A 12,629-nucleotide genomic window follows, 5' to 3' on the forward strand; every position below is an offset into this window, starting at 1 on the left:
GAGGGACTGAGCTCTGGAGCTGGGAGTCCTAATTGTTATGCAGCAAAAGAGGGTGGAAAACATTTAACTCTTAAGTATTGCTTGTTCTTAATCAATGATGTGAATATATTATCTTTTTGAGTCCTTTGAATTGAGTATTATTTTAACTTTCTAATTTTTAGACTTTTTGATTTTAAATTGAGAACTTGAAGCAAGAGAGACTAAGCTATATGGCAAGAGTGGACACCAATCAGGAAGGATGAAGTGTAGGATTTACAGACTGATTGGGTAGGATAGGGTGGTCAAAGTAATGTTATTAAGGAGTAAAAGAGGTATGAAGTCCTTTGGCATTAGTGTCTTAGTTTATAATGAAGACATAATTTTCATAGGATGAATAACATTATATACAGAATGCTTACATTTGTAGGCATGTAAAAAGGCTTGCTTACCTTTCTGTCCTGCATTTCTGATGCTGTCAAACTCTGAACCTCTGCGGGCAATAAAACAGATTTCATTTTATTTCTGCCAGTATTCAAATATTGTATGTTATTTTTTTACTCTGGACATGATAAAATTTGGAATTATTGGCCATGCTGGTGTGCAGTGAGTGATAGGATTTGTTGATATTTGGGGCGGAGGGAATATAACTGAGATAAGTTCCCTGTGGGTATTTTCCTTTCATAAGATGGAATTCTATCAAGAAGTGTGAAGTATTTTATCAAAAAGTGAGGAATAGTCTATCAAGAAGTGAGAGCTATTCCATTAAAAAGTGAGAAATTTGCAGAGACCAGGGAATGTAGAAGAGATCAGACAGGATCATTAAGCCTGTTTCAGAATAATGTGTATCGTGACTGTGGTCATAGTAAACTAAAATTAAGCAAATTTGGGGCGCCTGGGTGGCTCAGTTGGTTAAGCGACTGCCTTCGGCTCAGGTCATGATCCTGGAGTCCCGGAATCGAGTCCCGCATCGGGCTCCCTGCTCAGCGGGGAGTCTGCTTCTCCCTCTGACCCTCCCCCCTCTCATGTGCTCTCTCTCTCCTCTCATCCTCTCTCAAATAAATAAATAAAATCTTTAAAAATAAAATAAAATTAAATTAAATTAAATTAAGCAAATTTAAGTGGATAGGGAATTAGGACCCTGGTGGGAAATATAGGCCAGTTTTTATACAAAGTCAGCCAAGGAGTGGGTGTCTGATAACTCTTCTGTGACAGAGGAAAAATGGTTAAAGAAGCGGTGATAGATCTGAGCACTGGGTGTTGTAAGTGATGAATCAGAATTATACTCCTGAAACCAATATTGCAGTGTAAGTTAACTAAAATTTAAATAAAAATTAATAAAAAAAAGAAATGGTGGTAGATCTTCTTTTTAAAAAATCTTCTGTTCCCAAGAAAGGATTATTTACCGCCAATAACAAAAGTTATTTTGTTTTTAAAACAGAAAAAGATGACAAGAAGAAAGCATAAGCAGTTGTTCATATTTTAAGCAGTAAGCAGTGCAGAAATCCATGGAGTAAAAAGCCTTCCCCCTGTATGCTCTCCATCAGTAGCTGAATCCCATTAGTTCCCCAGGAGAAACACTGTTAAACTGTTCAGTGTTTATTCTTTTAGCCCTTTCCCTACGTTATTATTTTTTTTAAGATTTTATTTATTTATTTAATTTTTTTAAATTTTAAAACTTTTATCATGACCCTCATTTTTATTTATTATTTTTTAAATTTATATATATTTTATTATGCAGTTAGCCAACATATAGTACATCATTAGTTTTTGATGTAGTGTTCAACTATTATTTATTTTAAAGAGTATGTGTATGAGCGGGGGCGGGGGCAGCAGGAGAGGGAGAGAATCTCAAGCATACTACCTGCTGAGTATGGAGCCCGATGTGGGGCTTGATCCCACCACCCCGAGATCACAACCTAAGCTAAAATCAAGAGTCAGAGTTAACCTACTGAGCCATCCAGGCACCTCTTCCATACATTATTTACATTTAAATGTATGCATACACACATATATGTACATGTATATATATTTTTATGTAGGTGGGGTCATACTATATGTATTTTAAACTTGAGTATTTTTTATTTAACAGTATATATATTTTAAGTTTTTGAATGTTGGCATGTGAATATGCCCCAGACTTTTCATATTGTCCTTTTCCTGTGCAGACTGTATACGAAAATAGCTTTATTTCTGCTTGAACAACATTGTGTTTCATGTAAAATATTCATGCAATAGCAAAGGTGAAAGAAGAAATTAAAAGTCAACTGAAATCTCACCACCCTGAGATAATCCACATTTTAATGACTAGTTTTTAAAAAATGTACCCCTTCACCCACACCTACCACAACACGTATAATACTTATAAAGGGATTATACACATTAGTTGATTTTTCTTATGAAATTATTTTCTGTGTGCTTGAAGCTTTTTATCTACTCATCTCCTCCCAGTAAATCAGTGGTAACAACCTGGTACACTTTGCTATTTTCTCGGTGCTCATATAGTCGTATGTACAGACATTTTATTATTTATACTTGTCTGCATTGTTCATTTTTTTCAGAATTCATTCCAGATCAGCTGAAATGTGGCTCACTTATTTTTTGCTGGCTAAATATTCTAAGGCAGGAGTCAATGGATCAAATGCATCCTGCTGCTTGTTTTTATAAACTTTTATTGGAACACAGCCTTATCCATTTTTTTTATTGAGTGATGTGACTTTTAAAATTCTTGTTACATGTGATAAATTTCCTCCCAGTCTTGTCATATTTTGCTTTGTCATGATATTTTTGCCTTAAAGTTTTAAAAATTTAAATACAATGAAGTGAAACATATCTATCTTTTCTAACTTTGAAGTTCCCTATTTTGATTTAAAAGGTTGCCTGACACCAGGGTTATCCTTGTATTTTCCTAAAATCTTTTTTAAAAGATTTATTTATTTATGTATTTGAGAGAGAAAGAGTGAGAGAGAGAGCACAAGCGGAGGGTGGGGGGACAGAGGGAGAGGGAGAGGGAGAAAGAGACTCCCCGCTGAGCAGGGAGCCTGACTCTGGGCTCCATCCCAGGACTCTGGATCATGACCTGAGCTGAACGCAGATGCTTAACCAACTGAGCCACCCTGGCGCCCCCTAAATTTTTTTTTACATAGTTTTCTCATAGGTCTGGAATGTATTTTTCTATATGTATATACGTGGCATTATAGTGTAGTGTGGTTAAGATCACAGACTCTGGTTCTGTTATTTACTACCTTGTGACCTTGGACAAGGTATTTAACATTTCTATGGTTTAGTTTTCTCCTCTAAAATGAGAATAATAGTAGTATCTATAATAAGATAGTAGTGAAGATTAAATGAGTAGTTAGTATGTAGAGAAGGTTTAGAGCAGTCTCTGATACACAGAAACATGTTAAGTGTTTACTGTTATTATATGTTGTAAGTAGGCTTCTTGTTTTTTTCCTCATGTGGGTAACCAGTTGTCCTAGAGGATGGCAGTATCCAATTTGATTTCAAGGTTTGAGAACTCATGCAGTGTCCAATATGTGCACACATCCCATAATAACTAGTTGTGGTTGTTTAAAAGTTAAAATATTTTTCAATTTGCCTGTATTATTTTTTCAATAGGATACTAACTTGTTAGGACATAAATATTGATTCATTTGTTTGAACCTAACTATTACATAAACAAAGCTGTTAGGTATTTCTTTTAGCCTAGAGAATTGGTGAAAAAAATTAAAAAAATAAGGGCACCAGGAGTCAAGAAACTTTGGGAACTTCTGTGCCCTAACAAACAAGTTATTACAAATATTTAAAGATTAAGAACATTTGAAGTGCTATGTAGGTACTGTATGCCATGCCGGCTTGTAACAAGACGAAACTAATCTTGTCTGGGCACCAGGCACAGACAGCATTTCTGAGAAAGTAGTATTTAAGCTGAGCTTGAAGGAAGACTTGGAGTCAATTGGAGAGGGGTGGTGGTGGGAGTAGCTTGTGTGAAGAGGGCAGGAGCTAAGGGGGGTGACAGAGATGCAGCAAGCCTTAGAGGGTGAGGAGAGAGGGAGTTTACTTAGTTTGTAAAAGACAGTGACAAGCCTTTGAGGGATTTTAAGCTAAGGAACAGTACCTTAGGTCACTGTGTGTTTACTGAGGGAATAAAATACAAAGATGATATACATAAATATTTAAGTAATGCTGTATTCTAAGTAATGTAGAGTACATATTTGTGGTAAAATTTTGAAGGGCCTTGGTTTTCAAAGGCATTTGTCAACTTCCCTATAATTAAAAAAAATTTTTGAAGGCATATACTCTTGTTCAACTTGGTTGATAAGGACTTTTAAAATGAAAGAAAATCAGGGGCACCTGGGCGGCTTCGTTGGTTAAGCGTCTGCCTTCAGCTGGGGTCATGATCCCAGGGTCCTGGGATTGGGCCCCACTTGGGGCTCCCTGATCAGCAGGGAGTCAGCTTCTCCCTCTCCCTCTGCTCTTCCCCTCGTTCGTTCTCTCTCTCTCTCAAATAAATAAATCTTAAAAAAAAAAAGAAAATCAAAGAAAATCAAAAGCAAGATAGAATGTTAAGCTGTGAAAAATTTACATTTGTGTAATTATTATTTTTTAAATGGCAAAACTTTGTCCAAATTTTAAAATGAAATTTGTTTATTAATAATTATTTTAAACTGTTAACTTTGCATATTTTGACTGCCAGTCTAACACATTTCTCTCTTAAGTTCCTGAATTGTTTAATTTGGATGGTATAATAAAGATTTAATGTTACACAGGAACGGTATAAAAGTAATTTCTCTTAGTTTAGCAATCTTTTTGTATTGCCCTGGAGTTGATATTTTTATTTTACTATAGTATCAATGTAACATTTTTTACAGTAGTAAAAAGCAAATCCCTGCAAGTTACTTTTGAAAAATTCCTAAGCTCATTCTCAAGAGTTTGAAGACTTGAAGAATCAATTTCATAATCATTAAATAGGGATGGAACCCACCTCATGGTGTTTGGGAAAGGAAGATTAGTCTGTTTGGAATTTGATTCACATTGTAAGTGTTTGAAAAATTTAAAACAAGTGAATATTATTCCCTTCCCTCTGCCAGTATATTTTATATTTATTTAGAACCACTCTTTCATTACATAGTAAAGAACTAGCGTCATTCTTAAAATCACAGTGTAAATAAATTATAGATAAAGGGGTGTGTAGATATATTTTAAAAACTGTCTTGTTTTCATCTATTGGCCTAAGCCTCCCTAATTGTTCACATGAAGAAATCTGATTAGAATTGATTATAGTCTGATTACAAGGGATTCGGTCAGTACTCTTCTTAAAGAAAAGAGGTAAAGCTTTAAGTTGGAGAGTTTTCTCTGGCTGAGAATATATGATTTATAGCAGTTTTTTTTATTATGTTCAGTTAGCCAACATATAGTACATCATTAGTTTTTGATGTAGTATTCAATGATTCATTGGTTGTGTATAACACCCAGTGCTCATCACATCACGTGCCCTCCTTAATATCCATCACCCGGTTACCCCATCCCCCTTCCCTTCCATAACCCTCAGTTTGTTTCCTGGAGTCCAGAGTCTCTCATGGTTTGTCTCCCTCTCTGATTTCTTCCCATGCAGTTTTCCCTCCCTTTCCCTGTGGTCCTCCATGCTATTCCTTATGTTCCACATATGAGTGAAACCATATGATAATTGTCTTTCTCTGCTTGACTTATTTCATTTAGCATAATCCCCTCCAGTTCCATCCATGTAGATGCAAATGGTGGGTATTCATCCTTTCTGATGACTGAGTAATATTCCATTGTATATATGTACCACATGTTTATCCATTCATCTGTTGAAGGGCATCTTGGCTCCTTCCACAGTTTGGCTATTGTGGACATTGCTGCTATGAACATTGGGGTACAGGTGCCCCTTCTTTTCACTACATCTGTACCTTTGGGGTAAATACCTAGTAGTGCAATTGCTGGGTCATTGGGTAGCTCTATTTTTAGCCATCGGGGAAATACAAATCAAAACCACAATGAGATACCACCTTATACCAGTTAGAATGACAAATATTAACAAGACAGGAAACAACAAATGTTGGTGAGGATGTGGAGAAAGGGGAACCCAACTGTTGGTGGGAATGCAGGCTGGTGCAGCCACTCTGGAAAACAGTATGGAGTTTCCTATAGTAAATTTAAAAAAAAAAAAATTGTGTTCTTCTCATGTTCAGGGAACTGGCCAGGAACTTCTCATGTTCAAAGAATTTTTCTAAGGACTTAGAAAAATTAAACTAATCCCTCCTGTGCTGTTTACATCAAAATGAATTCTAGGGGCGCCTGGGCGGCTCAGTTGATTAAGCATCTGACTCTTGATCTCAGCTCAGGTCTTGATCTCAGGGTCGTGAGTTCCCTACTTAAAAAAAAAATGAATTATAGATGAAGATTAAATGTAGAAAATGAAATCACAGAAGTACTAGCACAAAACAAAGCTGAAATTTTTTATAATCTTGGAATAAAAATCTTTTTAAGTATAACAGATTTAATTTTACATAGTTAAAATTTGTTTTCTTATGACAAAAATAAAGTCAAAGGGGAAAAAAGAATATTTGCAAAACATGATAGCTATGCCCCAAAATTGTTAAGTCAATAGGATGAGTAATCCACTAGAAAAATGGACAAAGTGTATGGTGAATTTATGAAACAAATATAGCCAGTAAACATAACTTAATAACAAAGAATCATTTGTTTTCTGCTTCCTTTGTGTTTCATAGAAAATTTCACTTTGAATAAAATAATTTTAAATATTTATAAATCCCATTGTAGGGTTTGACATAAAACTTTTATTAGATATTCATGTAATCTAACAACGTTGGATTATGTCATCTGGCAGGGTCTTTTTTTTCATCTTCTAAATGGGTCATATTTTTATTTCCTAGTAAAATTTTATTTATTAGATACTAATAGTGAAATGACTTATTATGTATCATATCCAAACAGCATAATTATTTAACAATAACTTTTATACAAATTACATTTCTTACAGAAATAGAAAAAGAAAGCTTGCTTAACTTTGTTCTTTTTGTTATTTTTGTAGGATCCAGCGTTCGAACATTCACTCCATTTTATTTTCTGGTGGAGCCAATGGATACGCTCTCAGTTAGAGGCTCTTCTGTTATATTGAACTGTTCAGCATATTCTGAACCTTCTCCAAAAATTGAATGGAAAAAAGATGGAACTTTTTTAAACTTAGTATCAGATGACCGACGCCAGCTTCTCTCAGATGGGTCTTTATTTATCAGCAGTGTGGTGCATTCCAAACACAATAAACCTGATGAAGGTTATTATCAGTGTGTGGCCACTGTTGAGAGTCTTGGAACTATTGTCAGCAGAACAGCCAAGCTCACAGTAGCAGGTAAGTTTTTCAAAAGTAATTTATTTGTATTTTCAAATTTTTATAAAGGGCATATCTTGATAAAAAGAGTATTATCCTAGAGTTTTCATTTAACTGGTAACAAGAAATATACTCACTTAACAAGTATCAATTGAGCATCTGCTAGGTGCATGGCATTCTGCTAAGACTTGCTTCGTGCCATGGGGAATAAACTGTAGCACTTCTCCACTTTCTGTCATTTAGATTGCTAATAGCTGCGATCAGAAGTATTAAGTCCGTTCTTTTCTTTTTAACTTGGAAATGACAGAGGAAGTTGTATAGGAAAATTGATTCCCTTTGATTGCTAACTTTTATCCTCCCCAGCATAACCACTTAGTATGGCTTTGTAAAACTTGCAGTATAGCCAGAATCTTGGTTCCTTTATGCCCAAGCCAAGGAAATGACATTTAATTGGATTAATTATTTAAAAACCTGTAGGATGTGGGTATTAAGGTGAAGAGCAGAAAGTTGTAAAGAGACAAACATTGACTCCCTTTTAGAGCATTCTTATATGAAGAATAATGGAAGCGTAAGCTGAATAAGTCATGAGTGTCTTGTAGTAGATCTGGTATTCCTCGGGTCAGTGTTTCTTCACTTGAGTACTAGATGAAGTGTAGTTAGTTTTTGTTAAGGGTCACATTGTACAGAAATTGTCTTATGTTTATACTCATCTTGGTAAAATGCTAACATGTGAAAGAAAGAAAATGAGTAACAGAATAGTTTCCCATCTCATTGCCACTGTAGGGTGATAGTACCCCATTTCCCGCTCACTCCAGGCTATATTTGCTCATTCATTCAGAGTATCATGGCTCTTTTTCTTTTTGGAACCAGATACTCATAGCTGAATTTGAGTGTGATATAAAGCTACTGTAATTATTCCATAATCACAGACTGAGAATGGAAAAAGAAAAGGGGAAAAAAGTCACTTCTTTTGATAATTAGCCTTTCCTTTCTTTTTTTTTTTCCCCTTCTTTTCCTTCTTTCCTTCCTTTTTCCTTTCCCTCCTTCCTTCCCTTCCTTTCTTCCTCTGATCTGCTTGCCAGGCTTTCTCCAACATGCGGATAAATAAGTTAGCATTATGACTGCCCCTACAGTGTCACTTAGGTGAGCTCTTCTTTGTCATTTATGTTCTTAAGCTGGGCTTTAATCGTGACTCCTTCCTCTCTGCTGTCTGCCACAGCCTTTCACCAAATCCAGTGAATTCTGCTTCCTAGTTTCTTTATACGTGATCCTGAGGCTACTCCTCATCATCCCTCACCTCACACCGCCTGTAACTGTCCACTGCCTCGTTCTTTCCCTCTTCCAGTCCAGTGGTCAGGCTCTCTCCTCACCCTTCAGTAGCTCTTCAGTGACAACATGAAATGGATGTCTAAACTCTTGAACAGGCCTCTAAGTCTTTTCATGAGCTGGCCTCCACTTCTTCAGCTTCCTCCCTCCCTCCCTCCCTTTTTAAAGATTTATTTATTTATTTTAGGGGGAGTGGGGAAGGGCAGAGGGAGAGGGAGAGAATCTCAAGCAGACTCCCTGCTGAGCAAGGAGCCTGATGTGGGGCTGGATCCCAGGACCCTGAGATCATGACCTGAGCTGAAATCAGGAGTCGGACACTTAACCGACTGAGCCACCCAGTTCCCCCTCTCCAGCTTCATTTCTTAACACTCTGCCCTGCCTCTCTCCCTGCCCTCTACCATCAGAAGCAGCAGGACCACCTTTGACACATTTTAAGCTCTGCCAGTACTGAATATTTTCAAATCCCTTTTATTCTCTGTCTCTGGCCTTTGCTCATGGCTTCCCCACTGCCTATTAAGCCTGTCCTCTACTTTTTCCTCTCTTTCTACTCTGCTGGATTTGTCCATCCTTCTTTTTAATTTTCATATCCTTCAGGAAGCATTTTTTGGTCTAATGTCTTAGTAAACAGCCAATTTCAATACAATATAATCAATTCTTTGGCTGCAGACAAGATTCTGTAGGAGAATTATTTAACTCACTCATGGCCTGAGTATCAGGAGGAAATAAGATCTGAGCTAAGAGATGAATAAAAGTTCTTTTAATAGTTGCATAATATCCATTGTATAGATATACTGTGATTTATCCCAAGATTCCCTTTTTGATGAACAGTTACATGAATAAAAATTGTCTAATGTTAAAGGCAGTAGTATAATGAACAGTCTTTTATAAATCTCTATAGAAAAGATTATTGGAATTAGTAATTGTATTGGTTGCTGGATCATAGAATATACTTTGTGTGTGTGTGTAATTTTAAAAAGAGCACTGAACTATTTGGCTGTTCCTCAAAATTTTAACCATAAAGTTACCTTATGACTGAGCAATTCCATTTCTAGGTATCAACCCCAGAGAAATGAAAAGTTAGATCTGTACAAAAATTTGTACATGAGTGGTTATAGCAGCATTATCCGTAATAACCAAAAAGTGGAAACAATGTATCAAGTGATGATCGGCTAACCAAAATGTGGTATATTCACACATGGAATGTTACTCAGCAATAAAGAGGAATGAAATTCTTCTATGTACTGCAACATGGATAAACATGAAAAACATGATAAGTGAAAGAAGCCGCATATCATATGACTTCATATATATGAAATGTCCGGAAGAAGCAAATATAGGGAGCCAAGAAGTAGATTGGTGGTTTTCTAGGGCTGAGGATGGGGGAGGGAGATAAGGGCACAGGGGCTGGGTGGGTGAACACAGGGAATGGGGAGTGACTGCAACTGAGTACACAGTTTCTTTGAAGGATGATGAAAATGTTCTCCAACTAGGTTCTAGTGAGGTTGCCCAACTTTGTGTGTATCCTAAAAACTGTTGAATTGTGGACTTTAAGTGATAAACTTTATGGTATATAAGTTGTATCTCAATAAAACTAATTTTTTTTTCAAAAAGATTCTGCCAAATTGCCATTCTAAAAGAACATTGGGGGTGCCTGGGTGGCTCAGTTGGTTAAGCAACTGCCTTCAGCTCAGGTCGTGATCCTGGAGTCCCAGGATCGAGTCCCACATCAGGCTCCCCGCTCAGTGGGGAGTCTGCTTCTCCCTCTGACCCTCTCCCCGCTTATACTCTCTCTCTCTCTCTCTCTCAAATAAATAAATAAAATCTTTAAAAGAACATTGGTTAGTGTTCTTTGGTTACAAGTGATAGAAACTGATTCTGGCCAAGTCAAGTAAGAAGGGGAATTTCTGAAAGAACACAAAGTAGGTAGTTCATAGAATTAGGTAGGAGAAGTCATCTTCTCTGCACTCATTTCTCCACAGCGGAAATTTTGGTTTTACTGCCTGGGCTGTAGCCTGGCTAGGAGTGTTTTGTGCCTCAAGGTGGAGCGTTGGGTGGTCTGAATACAGACATTGTTAATCTCTGTTTGTCCAGCCCCCATCTCGCTCCTACTCTCTCTCCTTTCTCCTGCAATTCTCTGAAAGCAGCAGGACAAATGGGCCTCCTACTTGTGAGCGCAGGAGGCTGCAGCACTTCCTGCCATGATATGTCAGCACCAGTTCCTCCGTCTGCTTTCCCTGTTGAGAAACTTGTAGAAATCTCTTGTCTGCCAGTTCCACATATGTTGTTACTCATTTTCATGAGACCTCAGGAGGGGAGAATATTTGGCTTTTTAAAAATAGAATTAGCTCTTGGTTTTATTTCAGCTTCCTTTTTTCCTACTTTCTTAGTTTCTCTGTTTATCTTTGTTAATTCCATTCTTCTAATTTTTTGGTTTCTGTAAAGTAGATGTATGGCTAATTTTATCTTTCTTTCCTTCAAAAATCCCCTTGATACAAAAAATAAGAAAAAATTTGTAAGAAGGCTAGACAACTTGTGTGTTATTTCCATATGGAATAATTCACCATCATAAAACTGCAAAACCTGGAACTATTTCTCATAATTTACTATGTTTGTTACTCTTTAAAGAAACAGTTTGCTGTGTTCTCAGCATCTCAGAGTCACTTTTTTAGATGTTACTGTTAATGATAATAGCAGCTACTATTTGAGTATTTTTTTTCCAGATTTATTTATTTGGGGGGGGGCATGATCAGGAGGGGCAGAGAGGGAGAGAGAATCTCAAGCCGACTCTGCACTGAGTGCGGACCCTGACGTGGGGCTTGATCCCAAGACCCTGAGATCATGACCTGAGCCGAAACCAAGAGTGAGGTGCTTAGCCAGCTGTGCCACCCAGGCACCCCTACTATTTGAGTTTTTATGTGCCAAGGCAATATGCTATATATGAAGTATTTATGTTAAGTATTAACCTTTTTAACACCCTATGAGGTCTCTTATTGTTCTCATTTTCCTGATGGAGAAACTGAGACTTCAAGGTTAAGTAACTTGCTAATGTCACACAGCCATGAAGTGGTGGGGTTGGGATTCACATGCAGATTATGTGACTCCAGAACTTAGGCTCTTAACCACTACATTCTGTGGCATCTACAGAGTATTTATGACTACATTTTTGTCAATATTTTATTTTGAAATAATTTCAAACTCATACAATTATTGCAAGAATGAAACCAAGAAATCCCATATACTCTTCACTCAGATTACCCAATTGTTAACATTTTACTATGTCTGCCTTATAACCCCCCACAATATGCACATACCCAAATCAGTGTTTTTTCCTAAATCATTATGGATAAGTTGGAGGCATTACCCCCACCTAAATACTTCTGTGTATATTTCCTAAAAACAAAGATACTCTCCTAAATAACCATCCATCAATTTTAGGAAGTCAATCTCAATATGATACTACCGTAGATACCATTCTGATTTTACTGGTTGCTTCGATAAAGTTCTTTTTTTTTTTTTTTTAAAGATTTTATTTATTTATTTGACAGAGAGAGACACAGTGAGAGCAGGAACACAAGCAGGGGGAGTGGGAGAAGGAGAAGCAGGCTTCCCGCTGAGCAGGGAGCCCGATGTGGGGCTCGATCCCAGGACCCTGGGATCATGACCCGAGCCGAAGGCAGACGCTTAACGACTGAGCCACCCAGGCGCCCCTCGATAAAGTTCTTAATAGCAAAAAACAAGCAGGAACTTTGCCCCTCTGCCACTCCTTTCTGGTCTGGGATTACATGTTGTATTTAGTAGTTTAGGCTCTTTTGGTCTCAAACAATTCTTTAGTTTATCCTAGTCTCATTTTGTGTTTTCTGATTTTCCCCTATGAATAGATTCAGGTTTTGCATTTTGGGAAGAAATATCACAGAAGTAAATGATGCCGCTCTTCTTAGTGCATTCTATCAGGAAG

General features: G+C 37.1%; 1 protein-coding gene across 3 annotated transcripts in view; it reads left to right on the forward strand.

Annotated features, from left to right (window-relative positions):
- NEO1 (neogenin 1) overlaps nucleotides 1-12,629 on the forward strand; it is a 252,543-nt gene that overhangs the window by 63,069 nt on the left and 176,845 nt on the right. For all 3 annotated transcript variants that reach the window (XM_044918423.1, XM_044918424.1, XM_044918422.1), the window contains exon 2: nucleotides 7,052-7,369. In XM_044918423.1, the coding sequence (XP_044774358.1) occupies nucleotides 7,052-7,369 (318 nt within the window). The remainder of the gene's footprint in view (nucleotides 1-7,051; nucleotides 7,370-12,629) is intronic.

The sequence above is a fragment of the Neomonachus schauinslandi genome, chromosome 9 (assembly GCF_002201575.2).
Source record: "Neomonachus schauinslandi chromosome 9, ASM220157v2, whole genome shotgun sequence".
In the NCBI taxonomy this organism is placed as follows: Eukaryota; Metazoa; Chordata; class Mammalia; order Carnivora; family Phocidae; genus Neomonachus; species Neomonachus schauinslandi.